We start from the raw sequence: 17,794 nt of genomic DNA on the forward strand, positions 1-17,794 counted from the left end.
CTGAATCAACCCTACCTGGTATTAATTCAATGGCCAAGCAAGATTTCAACTCAAGACCTTAGGATCCCAATCCCACCACCATATCCATTAAGTAAACACCAGGCAGAGCCCAAGTTTGATGCCCAAGTCAAGATCATTGGAATCTTCCATGATAAAGGTGAGTCTATGGATCGGTGGTCTCTCTGTGTTGTGCCACATCCTTTCTGGTCTTGCATCCTTTGCCCCTTCTGTGTTTTATCCCCCCCCCCTACGTTTCTGCAGGGTGCATGTGGTCCTCCTAAAATGCAGAACTCTCTCTCTCTCTCTCTATTGGTTGGGATATGGCTATGCCGCTGATGCAGTGTCCCCCTTGCCAGTACACTGGTGCTCATTTTCCCAACCTCAGAAGGATGACAGGTTGAGTCAACCTCATGGTGTATTTTAATTCAGCGGCCAACGGGGCTTGAACTCAGGACCCTAGGATCCCAAGCCACCACCCTAACCACTAAGCCAACACCAGGCTAGAATCACTGCTTACTCCCACTCATTTGTTCCTCTTTTTCTCTCACCTGTGGAATCAACTTCAACCTCCGCTTTAATATATTTATTCCCTCCAAGTATTAAGGACAGCTGTTTACCACTACCTCCGATCATCCCCAATCCAAAATCATTAATCCTCCCTAACCTCACTGCTTTCCAAGTTTCCAGTTTTTCATTCCTGAGAGTTTGCTTCTGCATCCATGTTGTCCACCCTTTGTGTCCTGCTTTTCCACAACATTCCTCCACACACCAAATATTTATCCAAGCCTCCCTCTCTTTGTCCCTCCACCCTGCTGTTGAAGCGTTTTCCCCATCTCTTACTGCTGTTCCGTTTGTTCTGTGTAACGTCCTCACTCCTCATCAATTTTATGTTCGAGCTCCTTCACCAGCCTCGACTTTACCTGCAAAAAAAAGAAGCTTTGTGCCGCATACATGTAATCTCATGTGAAACTGCGTCGGCTGTGTGGTTATCCATGTGGTTATCCGTGTTGTCATCCATGTGGCCTACAGATAACACATGGGGAAACTGGGCAAAGACAGTCATGTCCTTGGATCAGCAAATCGGGAAATCCGTGGTACATATATTCCTGGTTCTGAAAATAAAGAGGAAGATAGTGATTTCTGTGTAACTGTGTACACCAGAAACAGCAATGTAGAACTAAGGGAATGGTGGTCAGGCATGCAAATATGCTTGTGTTTCCAATCATCAAAGTCAAACACAACTAATTAGAGTTATATCTTAAATTGAACAGAAGTGAACATAAGATAGTCAACATCGAAATTATTCCAAAATCTTGCAAGGAGACTCCAGGGGGACCAGACCACTTGGTATTTGCAATTCTTGGGACACCGTGGGATCTTTAAACGCCACCTACTAATACTAGCATTCCAGAAACCCAGCTTAACGTCCATCTGAGGGATGGTACACAGTTATGTATTGTGATAGGAAAGGAAGATTGCCAACAAATCGGCAAAAACAATTTATGTGATCCTGATCATAAAATGGTGAAAATTAAGTGAAAAAATGGAAAAGGGCAAATATGTTGTCATAAGCATGGATAATAACAAGAAACAAATGGAGGGCAGTTTTTTTGTACAGAGTCGAGGCTCATGGAAGAGCAAGTACAAGTACACTGAATGGAGCAGGATGCAACAGGACAAAAGGAACAGTCGAGAGAGGCGAGTGTGGGGGGGGGGGGGCAACAACATCAGAGTTGAAGGCCAAACTAAGAGGGAGATTTGGACAAACAATGGTTGTGGGGAGGAATGGGAGGCGGGAGAGATGGAAGTGGTCGACAAGATGGATACAGAAGGAAACTCTCAGAAGGGAAAACTGGAAATTTTACAGGAGGGATTGAGGTGGGATGGGGAGGGTGGTTAATGAGGATAGAAAATATCATGGTTTTGGATTGCACATGATCTGAGATGGTGACGAACAGCTGCCTTGCAGACCTGGAGGGAAGACTGAGATTGAAGAGAATGTGGACGTCAGTTCCACAGGTGGGGAAAAAGGGGAACAGATGAGTGAAGGTGAGCAGTGATCCTGGATTTGGGTGGTTTTGCCAGAAGTGGGGTTGATGGTAGACTGTGTAAGCCCTGAAGAAACCCATGGGGTGGGGGAAAAAAGCACAGAAAGAGCAGAAGATGCAAGACCAGAAGGGAGGTGGTAGAAGAGAGAGACCACGAACCGGTTCAGCCCAAAATGATATGCCATACACTCAGTTTCATCATAGAGGATTCCAATAATCTTGAAGGCCTTGGTTTCGATGATGTAAATATTCACAAGATGTGGGGCAGGGGAGCCAAACCAGAGTGAAGAGGAGTACTCCATCAAGCTGTAGATGAAGGCCTTGTCGGTGGAAAGAAGTTCATGAGTGATGAGGAAGGACTTTCTACGATGGAGGATGCCCAGTCTGTGGCTGGCTGTGGAGGTCAATTTTGAAATATGGTTTTCCCAAGAAAGATCATGGCTGATAGTGAGGCCCAGGAGTTTGAATGACTGAAATTCCTCAAGACTATTGCTGAGAAAGTAGATAGGAGGGTTTGCCAGATGGTCCTTTTGGAAAGAGATAATGAGAAAGTGAGAGTGTGAGATTTGTCAGGATTCTAAGATATATTCCAAGTGTTTGACCAGCTTCTGATTTTGTCAAGGTCTGGAGAGAGGGAAGAGGCTGCATTCTTCCTGTCTGAAGGATGAGGGATGTCACAGCAGAGGATGTGATTCATCAGAAAATAGATGACAAGGATTTTACTGAGTCAGAGAGATCATTGATGAATATTAGGAATAGGACTGGGCCAAGAACACTGTCATGGGGGCACTCCAGCCTTGTAAGGGAGATGAGATGAAAGGATTTTGTTGAGTGCCACACGTTGGATCCAATAGCAGAGGAAGTCAGCAAGGCATTTGTGGAGTTGGCCTTGGATACCATGGGCAGAGAGTTTGGAGTGCAAGACAGGATGCCAAACTCTATCAAAAGCATGAGATATCTCCAGAGAGATGGCCCTGATCTCACTTCTGACATTGAGGGCCTCCATCTATTGTTAGGTGAGTATAAGCAGCATGTCCAAAGTGGAGTGACCTGGTATGAAACCAAATTGGTGATCTGAGAAGTGGTTGGTGGAGAAAAGGAAGGATTTCATGTCAACTGCAATGATAGATTACATGACCTTGCAGTTGGGGAAGACAGGAAAGGTTTGGTACCCCAAGCTCAATTTTTGCCCCTTTTGTGTTATGAAATGATGTTGTCAGATTTCCAAGCAGATGGAAGATGATCTCAGGCAAGTGACAGGGTGAAAGGGCAGAGAGAGGATGTGTAAAAGCAGCAGGGCAGGTTTATAGGACATTTGAGCTGATGCTGTCCAGTTCATGAGCAGAGTCAGAATCGAGAGAGAAAGAACATTCTCCACATTCTCAGACACAAAAGACACAGAGTGCAAGAGCTGTTGGGTAGGACAGGAAAGGTCAGGTATGGAGAGTGAGGGGTTAGGGATACAACATTTGGAAGCAAACATTGAATTGTGGCATTCAGCCTTCTTAAGGGCAGAGTTTTCCAAACAAATTAAAGATTTCTAAGAAAGTACAGGATTCGATTTACAAGAAGAGGTAGTTCACCAAACAGGAGGGACTAAAAAGTGAATGTCCCTGATTTAACTTCACATATTTACTGTCTCGTGTCCTTCACGTGATTTGTACAAAACCCAAAATATTTGATGCATCTCTCACATGAATTGTAGGGAACGAATCCCTTCACTGCTCCATACTGGCTCCGCACCACACAGCTGTAGTTCCCTTCTGGATCTTCTCCTGTGATGTTATAACTACTGAAGATCTTCTGAAATTCACTTTGGTTAATTGGACTCACTGAAGTCTCGCTTCGATTTAGGAGTCGTCCTTGTGGGTTCCACCAAGTGATCTTTGGTTCTGGTGTGGCCTTGGCCTCACAGAACAGCCTCCAGGAGGTGCTCGAACTTACAAACTCCTTCCATGTATGAAAGATCTTTGGACGTACTGTGAGATGGCAGGTACACATTTATTATGATGTCATATAATGTGAGAAATAGTACATTCGTGTAATCCGTATGATATCGAATCCATTTCCGTGGTTTCCATCTTGGATAGTATCTCATCATGATATATTGTTTATACTTTTTTATTGCAAAAATAAAACTCATCAAACTCAAATGTTGAGAGTCATAAAAGTATTACACGTAGAGCAGAAAATATTAAGAAAAGGTGGATATGAAAGTTAGATTTTAAAAAGATCAAAAAATTGATGTTCAATAAGGCAAAGTTATTGTTCTGACATGAGGTCCCATTTTTCCAGGTAAATGGGAAATTTGAAAGAAAGAATAGCATTTGATTTTCAGAAAGAGTTGGCTCTACAAACAGGAGGGAATAATAAGTCAAAATAAACTCCATGTTATATATTTATTTATTCCCTGTGTGTTGTGTCTTCATGTAAGTTGTACAAACTAAAAATCCGTGATTTGTGTTTCTCACGTGACTTGTAGATAACATGTTCCTTTGCCACTCCATGCTGGTTCCGCACCACGCAGCTGTACTTCCCTTCTGGATCTTCATCTGTAATATTGTAGGTAGTGATGATCTTCTGAAATTTACTTGGATTAATTGGACTCACTGCGGTCTCACTTTCATTTAGGAGGAGTCCCTGTGGGTTCCACCAGGTGGTCTTTGGTCCTGGCTTTGCCTCGGCTTCACAGAACAACCTCCAGGATTTGCTGGAAGTTATGAACTCCTTCCAAACATGCAGAATTTTTGGATGCACTGTGGGACAGCACATTCTTGATACAATATCATATAATATGGGAAATATTACATTCGTGTAATCTATATGATACGTAATCCTTGCTGTGGTTTTCAACATGTATCCTGTTATCATGACAAATGTATGTGTATTTTAATTACAAAAACTGGATTCATTGATCTTATCAGAGAGAAACAACAAGAAAAAGACGTCGTGCAGAGCACAATAATTGAAAATCCACCACCCAAAGGTTGCCATGGATACATCAAATTGTCCATTTCATCAAGATTAAAATTGACAATCTTAATCAAAGCTCAGGTCAATTGGACGAAAATTGATTATTTTTCAGATTGAAATTGATGATTTTACAAGTTTTACCTTGAAGTTGACCTTTGACCTTTTGACCTCAAAAATAGTTGGTTTCCCAATCAGTGATGCACTATGCAATTGCTGCTTAATGTTCAGGTTAATCGGATGAAAATGGATTATTACAGCGTGTGCGCTGTATACAATTGCACCGAGTTTGAAACGTCCCCGGCGTCGTCTACCACGTCTCCGGTGGGTCCGGTGTCCCCCCATCCCCCCCACCCCCCCCACATGCCTCAAGACAGCCAATGACGGCCGTCCGGTAGATGCAGTGCATAACCTCGATGGAAATGGCGACAATTGACGGAAATACCCGAGTATTTCAATGGAAATTTGTGAAACTAATGTGTTATATATGTGAAAACCATTGAATTTATTGCTTGAAGGAAAAAAAATGAAGAAACGCTCCCCTCATGTACGAATGAACGAACGAAAGACGTCATTTCCGTCCACCATGGCATTTCGCGCCGAACGCAGAAAGCTAAGTTCTTCTTATGCCATCATTCTTTTTAATATTAGCCATAAACAAGCGTTTCGTCATGCATTAGTAGTTGAAATTTACTTACAATCATTCTTTTGCAGCCCCCTGCCATGCTGTATTGAACGATTTCATTCCTTCTGTTATATATAAAGGTGCTTATCACAATAATAACAAGATTTTTACATTTCAAATATTAAGTCCGCTTTTTAATTGTTTTTCAACTGAAGAAGCATAAATTGCATATTTTAACATTAGTGTACTCATTTGATTCACCACACGCACTGTATTGAAGGATTTCACTTGTTTTTCAGATGAAATTTGATGATTTTATCAGTTAAATCTTGAGTTGACCTTTGACATTTTGATCTCAAAAATAGATTTTTTCCCAAATTGAGTGATGGACTATGCAATTGCTGTTTAATTTTTCAAGTTTATAGGATGAAAAATGAGAACTTTAGAAATTTGACCTCAATATGACCTTTGACCTTTGACCTCAAAATCAATAAGCTTCTCAGTTGAGACTACATCGACAACTTGGTAACGTTTCATGACAATCGGTTTGGAATTATGACCTGCAGGCGATTGACAAACAGACATATAAACAGAGAGAATATCACTTTTTGCCATAAATTGAAAATTTGAAGAGAAGAAGAGGATTTGATTTACATGAAGAAGCGCTCGACAACCAACTCCATGTTTTAATATAATATGGGTAACTGCGTTGTGTCCCTCACGTGATTTGTAGAAAATATATCCATTCGCCACCCCATGCTGGTTCTGTACACGACAGCTGTAGTTCCCTTCTGAATCTTCTCCTGTGATGTTATAACTACTGATGATATGAAGTTCATTTTCCATATTTGCAATCATGATGATCTCGCTTCCATTAAGGAGGAGTCCATGTGGGTTCCACCACGTAATGTTTGGTCTTGGCTTGGCCTCAGCCTCACAAAAGAGCCTCCAGGAGGTTCCCGAGTTGATTAACTGATTCCAGATTTCCAGGATCTTTGGACGCACTGTGGGATGGCAAGTTCTTGTCCATTACAATACGATATGCTTTGTGTGATAATAGACTTGTGCATGCCTTATGAAAAAAAAAAAATATATATATATATATATATATATATATATATATATATATATATATATATATATATATATACATATGTGTATGTTTTGGTTTCTCACTTTTATGCTGTCATAATCATTGTGTGCACATTTTAATTGGAACAATAGAGGTTCATGGAATTGAAACATTGGCAATGATTTAAAGATTATGTGTATAAATGAGAATGCGAGAATGTGGACGTGGAAATGGGATGGAAAACGACCAAAGAGTTTTTGTGACAAAAGAGAAAGATATTGTTCAAACAAGCGGTCCACTTTTCCAGATAAATGGAACATTTGAAGGAAAGAACAGAATTTGGTTTGCAGGAAGAGATGGAACAACACGCTGAAGGGAATAATAAGTGAAGATAAATGCCATGCTTTATCTTAAATTGTATTTGCTGTGTCCTGTGTCACTCACGTGATTTATACAAACTCAAAATCTGTGATTTGGCAAAAACAAATTCCTTTTCTGCACTTTGTTGGTTCTGCACAAGACAACTGTAGTTTCCTCCTGCAACTTCTCCAGTGATGTGATAACTTGTGATGATCTTCTGCAATACATTTTGCTCATTTGGATTGATTTGGATGTCACTTCCATTGAGGAGGAGTCCTTGTGAGTTACACCAGGTGGTGTTTGGTCTTGGCTTAGTCTCAATCTCACAGAAGAGCTTCCATGAGGTGCTGGAATTCACAAACTTCCTCCAGACATCCAGGATCTTTTGACGCACTGGGGGACCACACGATCATGTTCATAACAATAACATACATTGTGGGACATAATATACGGGAGTTAAGCCGAGAACATTTTAAAAAATATATATTTTAATACATATATATATATATATATATATATATATATATATATATATATATTGTTTCGAATTTCGCCCGCCCGGCGTGCGATCGGCCACGTAACTCAAATCGCAACGTGTCGCCCACCAGAACAGACAATTCAGTCGTGACCCTCTTGGAACTATGGTGAACGAAATATGGTGAATCGCCGAATGTCGATATACCTAAGTACCCATGCGGGTAGCGTACCGAGGAGTGGTACCAAGCTGCAGGTCGACTCCGGACACGAACCGCTTAAGCGGCTCGTTCCGTGCTGCAGGGATAACCGAGCGGAGTTATCGCCGACCTCCACGATTCAGATTATTTACTGGGTGTCTAAACACACTACCAATCCCTTACGTGATGCAAGATCGCACTTTCAATGGGGAAAGAGATGACGAACGGGATACATTAACACAAGCACATTTATTACAAAGCACATATTGCACACACAACACAAGCAAGGAATCATGCAATATACAAGCAACAAATAGAATGCAAAAGCAATACGACGGACTATAATTATTATTTACAAGCACTTACACAGTTTCTACTTAGCAGGACACGGCGCCACAGCATGCATACAAAAACAAAGAAAGACCTCCTTCACAGGCAAGGGGGTATACAGGGTCCGTAGACCTTTATGGTCGTGGGCCGTGGATGACCGAAAAGGCCCACGAGACTAAAGGGTTTTACCCGCACCCTCGTGGTGCGACAGTGGGCAGGTCGCGACGTCTCATCCTCACGGCAACTGGCGTAGCTGCGCTTGATCTCGGGCCTTGCAACGGTGGGCAGGTCGTGACGCCTTCTCCCCACGGCCACTAGGACATCCGCGCCTGATCTCGGGCCTTGTAACGGTGGGCAGGTCGTGACGCCTTCTCCCCACGACCACTAGGACAAGACTTCCACCCGACTGCCCCAAGTCTGTCTACGATGAAGACTTGGTCCAAGACCATGACGACCAAGACTTCCACACGACTGGCCGAAGTCTCTGCTATCCGCTCTCTTTTCCAGGCACTCCTCTTGACCTTTTATTTCTCTTGCGCCCGCCCCGCCCTTCGTGGCACGTGGGTGGGGGGAGGAACATTCCAGAGAAATTGGGGTGGGGCTGGTTTCGTTGCTCCTTTAGTGGCGTTGTGGTGTGGATGGCGTGGTTGTTGAGATGGCGTGGTTGTTGAGATGGCGTGGTTATTGAGATGGCGTGGTTGTTGAGATGGCATGGTTGTTCCAAAATAACGACAGGTAAAGAAAAATGGCTAACTCAAAGCGTCGCAGCCCGGATAAATCGCACATATTCCCTCTAAACGGGTGTGGACTAATTACACATGAACTTATCGATATATCTAACCTGAGGACCTTTCTGGTGTATTGCAAATTTCCACAGCCATAGAAATATATATGTGTTTGTATATGTATGTATATATATATATATATATATATATATATATATATATATATATATATATATATATATATATATATATATATATATATATATATATATATATGTATATATATATATATATATATATATATATATATATATATATATATATATATATATATATATATATATATATATATATATATATATATATATATATATATATATATATATATATATATATATATATATATATATATACATACATATACATATACATACATATGTACACTACACATACACATACACATACACCTACACATGCACATGTACAAATAGAATCGAGAGACCTGACAGATGTAAATAGACAACTTAAATGTATTCATTTCAACTGTATAAAGCAAGTCTTATTCAGCGATTTGTTCGAATATTCAACGATATATTTGCAGAAACGAATTCCTGGGTCATGTGTGACAATTAACTATGCCTCAAATCCAGGAAGCACATGACCTTTGCGATTTCCAAAGAGGACGAATTGTTGGTCAATTGGAAGGTGGAGTCAGCCAGCGTCAGATAACTCAGAACCTTGGTATTCCGCTTTCTACAGTCAATCGGGTGATTGTGCAATTCACCAGCGAATGCAAGGAATCCACAGCTTCCCATTCTGGTCGACCTGGGCCCTCAGAAAGGTGTCTTCGAGCTGTCAAGCGGTCCATTGAGAAAACTCCCCGTTGCAAGGCAGCAGGTGTTGCAGAGGAGTCCCAAGTTAGCTCAATAACTGCTATGCATTACCTTAATCAACTGGGCTACTATGGGAGAGTAGCGAGGAGAAAAACTCTTCTTCGACCAGCCAACATTCAAAGGAGAAAGAAGTGGGCTGACGAGATGGCCAAAAGATCCCTTGGAGTTTTGGCAAACTGTAATTTTTTTTCAGATGAGTCCCAATTTGCTCAATTTTCTGACAGTGGATGCGTAAGGGTCTGGAGACTTCCCAGTCAAGAGTTCTATTTGAACCGATTGTAGCCAACTGTCAAACACAGTGGTTTATCAGTGATGGTGTGGGGAGCAATCTGGAGCACTGGTTGGTCAGAGCTTGTGGAGTGTGTTGGAAACATCAACACAATGATATACATTTATATCCTTGAGGATTGACTTCTCCCTGTCTTCTCCACTGGTCAGATGGTCAAAAAGAGCACTCTGTTCATGGAAGATGGAGCACCATGCCACACTGCAAAAAAGACCAAAGAATGGCAGGACAGAAATGGGATCAAGTGACTTCCATGGCCAAGTCAGTCTCCTGCCATGAATCCCATTGAACACCCCTGGGCCATATTGGATCGAGCTGTTAGGACAGTCCAGGAAACCAACATCATGGGCAGAATTGCTAAACCTGTTTGGGTGAAGCCTGGGCAGAAATCCCACAAGAGAAAATTTCAGAACTCATTAGTTCTATGTCTGAAAGAATAAAAGCATTAACATCTGCAAATGGCAAGTCTACAAAATACTCGTGGATGTATTAAAACGGATCAATTGTTCTTCATATGTTCAATATATAAATTATTTTAAAATTTTGGTGTCGATTTACTTCTGTCACGTCTCTGTATACATCTACATCTACATCTACATATATGCACATATACAAATACATATACCTAAGCCTGGTGTTGGCTTAGTGTTTAAGGCGACTGGCTTGGGATGTTGGCTTGGGATCCTCGGGTCCTGATTTCAAGTCCCGTTTCCTGCTAAATTAACACCAGGTGGGGTTGACTCAGCCTGTCATCATCTTGAGGTGGTTGAAATGAGTGCCAGTGTACTGCTGGAGGGGCACAGCTGTGCTCCAAGAAATGGTTTGAGTGGTGATCTGTCCAAGATTGTGCCAAATACCAAAGGAAAAACTGCTTTGGCAGTTCCAATGCTTTGTTCAAGAGTATGGTCCACAAACAAATACATATACATATACATACATACTGGAACTTCACTTTGTATGATGCATACTTCTGCCAGGCTAAGCAGTTTACATTTTGTATCCCACTGGTAGGCTGGATCTGCATCCAGACCTTAATGAAAATCGAATCGGCTTATTCTTGTCACCTACCAAACTCATCCACCAAGTTTTGTCCGAATCCATCCACAACTTTTTGGGATATCTTGCTGTACCATATGTCGTTTTTGGCTCTGTTTCTCAATGGTGAAGAGTCACTGAAAAAGATTATCGTGTGTGGGTTTTCATCAAAACTAATCAGTTCGTCCTTGTTACACACCCAACCGAACATCAAATCTCGTCTGAATCAGTCCATAACGTATACTGATAGCAGACAGGCAAACAGACAGACAGGTGTGAAAACATAACCTTCGTCCACCTTTGGTGGTAGAGATAATTATGTGTTCTGGTTTCCAACTTGTACAGAACCATCATCACTACGTGCATATTCATATTGTAAAATGCAAAGCTCATTTAAATGATACTTGGTCAACAACAAAAAACACTAGATATCTGCGTTCACAAAGTGATCGCCAAGGGTAAGTCTCCCTTCCGGGAGAGACTTACCCTTAGCGATCGTCTACGACTTACCCTTAGCAAGTGATCCAATGATGGCCATATGTTTTTTCAGACCACCACAAGACTTCGATCTTCAACATTTAGGGGTAGAGTGTAAAATAAGAAAATGTGTCCCCATTTACATTTTATCCAATAAGCTCAACATCATGAAAATCGGAGGAAAATTATTCAAGTTATGATCAAAGAGATGTTTTTGGTTAATTTGGTCACAATCCTAAAAAAAATAATCAAGGACACAAATGAAATATCAGATGCACAACTTCAGTGCAAGTGTGCCATTATGTTGCAAAAACATCTTGGAAGGCCAAGCAGACTTTAAGATTCCACATTGGCAAAATTGAATGTTCACAAAAACGTGTTTTTTTGTCAGACCGCCATTTGGCCTTGACCTTTAACTCGGAGGGTATGATGTAAATGAAGCGTAAATACAGATACCTAAATACAGCTCAAGGCTACCTAGTTCTGATCAGACAAACCTTCACCGAGTTTTGGTTAAAAATGATAAAATTTTGTTCCTCATTCGTTCGTCTTTTTTCCTGCCTGTGGAATCAACTTCCACATTCTCTTCAATCTCACTCTTCCCTCCAGGTCTTCACGACAGATGTTCACGACCATCTCAGATAGCCCCAAATCCACAACCATTATCTTTTCTACCCTCGTTAACCCCACCCAAGTCCCAACTCCTTCCAATTTTCCAGTTTCCCCTCCTTGGATTTCCTTGTGTATCCATTTTGTCCACCTCATGCAAGCGGGTTTTGCATCCTGTTTTTGTCTGTTACGTCCTGATCCATTCGCTATACTAGCTCTTCCAAGAGCCTCGACAATGTATACAAAAAATACAAGTCTATAATTGGGTCATGACCCTAAAAATTAGTTCAAAGTCAAAATAATTGTCAATCCATAAGCTTTTTATTCCCATGATTGATGCAATATTTCATTCTGAAAGTCTCAGCCAGCTCTGAGATACAGTTTGGAAATTTATAGAGTTTGGAAATTTGGATTGTTGAGCTGGGAATGAAAGAAGAATTTTATTTTTTTTTCCAAATGGTGGTTTAGTACTCCTATGGGTTAAAGAAACTCTGTGGTACCATAAAAAATTGAAGGCACTAATTGCAGAAACAAACCATACAGCAGATATAAGCCTTCCCCTATCCCACAGACAGGACGCAACAAGGAATAAAATGTTCAGAGACGTTTGAAGTGAAAGAGAGATTGAAAAACGACTTGATTGAAGAGAGATTATTAATTAAGGGAAAGTTATTGTTCTCACCTGAGGTTCATTTTTACAGGTAAATTGGAGATTTGAAGGGAAGAAGAGGATTTTGATTTTCAGGAATAATTATTTCTACAAACAGGAGGGAATAATAAGTGAAGTTAAACTCCATGTTTTATATTTATTTATTTACTGTGTGTTGCAACGTCCTTATGATTGGTCGAAACTCAAAAACGTGTCCCTCACATGATTTGTAGAAAATAAATTCCTTTTCCACACTTAGTTGGTTCCATATCAGGCAACTGTAGTTTCCATCTCTGTCTTCTTCTGTGATGTTATGTTTCGTGATGATCATCTGCAGTTCGTTTTGGTACTTTAGATTCACAAGGATCTCGCTTCCATTTCCGAGTAGATCCTCTGGGTTCCTCCAGCTAATGTTTGGTGTGGGCTTGACCTCGGCCTCGCAGAACAGTTTCCATGAGGTGCTGGAGTTCATGACTTCCCTGTGGACTTCCAGGATCTTCGGACGCACTGTGGGACCACACAATAATGTTTCACTACAATAACATATATTGTGGAAAATAATACACTCGGGTAACCCTGACATTTATATACCATACATTCTAACTTGTATCCTGTCATAATCATTCATTGTATTTTCCATTTTTTTTTTTTTAATCAAGGGTTAGGAAACTTAAACGTGAAGAGGAACAAGAGCAATACATGTCCCCTACTGATGTGATATTTTCTAAGTCCAAATGAGCATAAATGTGAAAAATTGATGAAACACACTAAAATTCGAACTTGTTCTGTACTTTATTATAATAAAGCCATGTGCCAAGGTTCAGTTGAATGTGTTAAAGGGTATTGGCGAAAAAAGTCTGAAAAACCACAGGTGGAAATGAAGGATGGACAGATGGACAGATGAAAAGGAAACCTATAGTCCCCTCTGGTGAAACCGGGATGGGACTATTGGACTAAAACATGACTATCTAGAGAGAATGCTTTGTCGGTTGCACCGTGAGAAGTTTGACCTGAAAGTGAGATTAAAAAACAATCATAGAGTAGATGTTGATAAATAAGGGAACGTTATTGGTCTCACAAGGTATTATTCTTGCCTTTCAAGGTTGAATGGAGATTTAAAGCAAAGAAAATGATTTGATTTACAGGAAAATACCTCCAGATACAGGGTGGAACTGAAGGGGGAGCATTTGGTAGAGTGCAAAAAACTCCGCCGGCAATACTGCTGGGTCACTTAAGTGAACCCGATATCCTATTCATTGTAGGTCAAAACGGATCAGACTCGACTGAACCACGATTGAATAAACTAAACTAGATCGACACGCATGTAGAAATGCAAAAAAAAACAATCGGAATTTTTTTGAAAAAAATTGCAAAATTGTTTTTTTCTCTAACAATTTTTTTTGGGGGGGGGGTTGGAAATCACTTAAAATATGTAGAAATGCAAAAAATTTTCAAATATTTTTCAAATAAAATCGAAATTTTTTTGAAAAAAGTAAAATTTTCCAAGTTTTTTTTTTCTCCAACATTTTTTTTTGGGGTTGGAAATCACTTAAACATGTAGAAATGCAAAAACAAAAATTCAAATATTTTTTCAAAATGGCCGCCATAGCGGCCATATTGGATTTTGGACCAGGTCCAAAATCTAATGGCATGATCCTTGGACCATACCTAATCCCCCCACCAAGTTTCGTCGAAATCCGTCGAGGAGCTTTTCCGTAATACTGTTCACAAACAAACAGACAAACAAACAGATAGGAGTGAAAACAGTAACCTCAGTCCATCTTCGATGGCGGAGGTTAATAATTAATAAGTGAAAATATACTCCACGTTTTATATTCATTACCTCTGCCACTGAAGGTGAACGGAGGTTATGTTTTCACCCCTTTTGGTTTGTATGTGTGTTTGTCTGTGAGCACGATATCTCGAAAGCTTATGGACGGATTCTGCCAAAATTTGGTGAACAGGTTGGGTGAGTGACATGGACAACTTTATTTGATTTTGGTGAAGACCCGGATCTGAATCCGTATACAATAATGTTTTTAAATTTACCAAGTGATTCTTCACCATTGAGAGATGGGGCCAAAAACGATATACTGTCGGATCCTGACATTCACGGGGGATACATTCCTGAAAATGCCGTGAGTGTCGATTCTGCGAATGTCGGGCAGAATGTATAGTATAGGCAGAATGTATAGGCAGAAGTAAATGTATGATATGATAGGTCATGTGGTTCAGCAGCCAATTTGGATTGAAAATGAAAACCTTTTTAAAAAAACCCTTCTCCAGAACGGCTGACCAGGTTGATCCAAAACTTGGCACACATGATCTACAAGCCTTGGGGAATATAGTGTGTAAATTTTAACATCAACGGTCACAAGACAAGACAATGAAACTATGATTTTTTGAAGAATATACCTTAAAGAAAATCTTCTTCTCCAGAACGGTTTGACAGATCGAGGGGAAATTTCACTGACGTGTTCTACAAGCCTTGGGGATACCAGGGTGTTCACAAATAATTAATAGGTCACATGGTCTGTCAGCCATATTGGATTGAACAAAAATCTTTAAAATATATATTTCTCTTGAACCACTGCATCAACCGTTCAAGATAAATTAAACTTCAAATTTATAATGTCGTAGTGCTAGGGAATATATGTTTTAAATTTCAACCTGATCGGATGCATGGTCTGGAAGCCATAATTATATGTTTTTTCAATTTGGGTTCTTTTTGATTGATTGATTTATTTCTGAATAAGGCTCACTTGGTTGCGCCTGGTTGGGTTTGAGGGTAGAGGAGTAGCAGTTGAAACTTGAATCCTATCCAGGTTCCTTCAGATTACTTAAATGCAATACCTATTTTATTTGGTCTTCCATTTGATTTGAATTCATATTTTTTTAATCCCATTCTGAATTCAATGGAATAAAGAGGAAGTAATGGGCCAAATGTCTGATCAAAGTGGGGTTGCATCAAAGTGGGACATCTTGGTACCGGTCATCACTGACAGCAGATATAAAGTGGCAGTTGCAGTGTTAAGAGCGTACCTCGAAAACCATTCAACAGAGGAAATTTAAACCTTACCACATGTTATATGGCCATTTGATAAAGCACAAGTTACTTGGATGATGCTCTCCACCTCAGAACTTACATGGAGAATTAAACAAAACTTAACAGCAAGAGACAATGCCACTTCCTTGCGTTAGAAAGTGGAATCATTGTCGATTATACCAGACATAATCTGCCTAACAGAAACTTTCCACCCCCAAGACATGTCTGACTCCCAAATATCTCTCCCTGGTTACTCCCTCCTCCAGTTTGACAGACCTGAGCCTCGCACTGGTGGAGGAGTTGCTCTCTTCATCAAAGACTCTATTCCTCACTCTCCATGCACTGCCCTCACTCCCCCACACCCCCAGGAATACCTCTGGCTACGGCTTCCCCTCCACTCCAACCTCATGTTTATATGTGTACTGTACCGTCCACCGAACACTGATGACTCCATCTACACCTCACTATCTGAAAACATGGACCAACTTCTATCTTCTCATCCAAACTCTCTCTTCCTCATATTTGGCGACTTTAATTGTCATCATGCCAGTTAGCTAGGTGTGGGTACCTCTCTCACCTGTCATGGCACCTCAGCAAAAGCTTTCTGTGACTCATTGTGACTGACTCAATCGGTCAACTTCCCTACCCGGATCTCAACCAATGGTACTCCATCTCTTCTGGATCTGATTTTGACAAATTTCCCTGACAATATCTGCTGCTCTTTCTCCACTCCAATCGGTTCTTCTGACCACGTCCTTGTCAAAGTGGACATCTCTCTGGCTGTTATCAGAGAACCACCTCACCGCCGTCGAGTCTGGCATTTCACTCAAGCCGACTGGCAGGGTCTCCAAGCATCCCTCAAACTTATAGACTGGTCTCCTATCTCTACTTTCTCCAACATCAACTCTTCCTGGGAATTCTTTCAAAGAAACTTGCTCTCACTCATGCACAGATTTATCCCCTCTCGTCTTCAATTGTCCTACCCTTCCTCCCAACCTTGGTTCACTGAAGCTTGTGGCGAGGCAGTTGTCCTGAATCAACTTGCCTTTGCCTCATGGAAAGCAAACCAAACTAAGGGCAATCTCAGTTCCTTCCATAAAGCTCGGAACAAGTGTGTATCTACCCTCAGGAGAGCCAGAAAACAACACCTTTCTCATCTCAAGTCTGAACTCTCAAACCTCTCTCCCTCCTCAAAATCCTGGTGGCGTCTAATCAAATCTGTTTCTGGTGTATGTTCCCCCTCCATCCCCTCCTTACCTCAAATGGCAGCACTGCTGATACCGCACGTGAAAAAGCTGAATGTCTAAACTCGGTGTTTGCAGCGAAATCTTGTGTCCAAAAAGCATCACTTTCTCTACCCACCAACCCGGTCGCACCCAACTGTCCCTGGACTCTGTGTCCTTTTATCCTGACAAGGTGGAGAGCTTGCTGTCAAACCTCGACTCAGATTCTGCAACCGGCCCAGACGGCTTCAGCCCACGTGTCCTCAAAGCCTGCTCTTCTGCTCTTGCTCACCCTCTCATTTGCACAAGGTCATCTGCCATCTGCTTGGAAATCAGCAAAAATCACTATCCTGCACAAAAAAGGTGCAAAAGCAGATCCCTGTAACTACAGACCAATCAGCCTTCTCCCAATCATCAGCAAGGTTATGGAATCCATCATCGCTTCAGACATCAAATCCTTCCTCTTCTCCAATGGCTTGATTTCTGATCATCAATTTGGTTTCAGACCAGGTCACTCTACCCTGGATATGCTGCTTCTGCTCTCCCAACAATGGATGGAAGCCATCAATGCCAGACAGGGAATCCGAGCCGTATCCCTGGATATATCATGTGCTTTTGACACAGTCTGGCACCCTGCCCTGCTCATCAAACTCTCTTCCTATGGTATCCAAGGCCATCTCCACTCATGGCTCGCAGACTTCCTCTCCTGTCGCAGTCAACGTGTGGCTCTAAATGGAGTTCTTTCATCCCCCCCACCCCTTCCTGTCCAGGC

General features: G+C 41.3%; 1 protein-coding gene across 2 annotated transcripts in view; it reads right to left on the minus strand.

The window, feature by feature from the left end:
• The window catches only part of LOC147011562 (immunoglobulin superfamily member 10-like), a 127,879-nt gene that overhangs the window by 18,608 nt on the left and 91,477 nt on the right, over positions 1 to 17,794 (minus strand). For both annotated transcript variants that reach the window (XM_085857035.1, XM_085857034.1), the window contains 5 exons: positions 12,976 to 13,260; positions 7,160 to 7,468; positions 6,366 to 6,647; positions 4,520 to 4,804; positions 3,743 to 4,027 (listed from right to left, as the gene is read on the minus strand). In XM_085857035.1, the coding sequence (XP_085713161.1) occupies positions 3,743 to 4,027; positions 4,520 to 4,804; positions 6,366 to 6,647; positions 7,160 to 7,468; positions 12,976 to 13,260 (1,446 nt within the window). The remainder of the gene's footprint in view (positions 1 to 3,742; positions 4,028 to 4,519; positions 4,805 to 6,365; positions 6,648 to 7,159; positions 7,469 to 12,975; positions 13,261 to 17,794) is intronic.

The sequence above is a fragment of the Eptatretus burgeri genome, chromosome 15 (assembly GCF_056783735.1).
Source record: "Eptatretus burgeri isolate ZD-2024b chromosome 15, Ebu_testis_v1, whole genome shotgun sequence".
In the NCBI taxonomy this organism is placed as follows: Eukaryota; Metazoa; Chordata; class Myxini; order Myxiniformes; family Myxinidae; genus Eptatretus; species Eptatretus burgeri.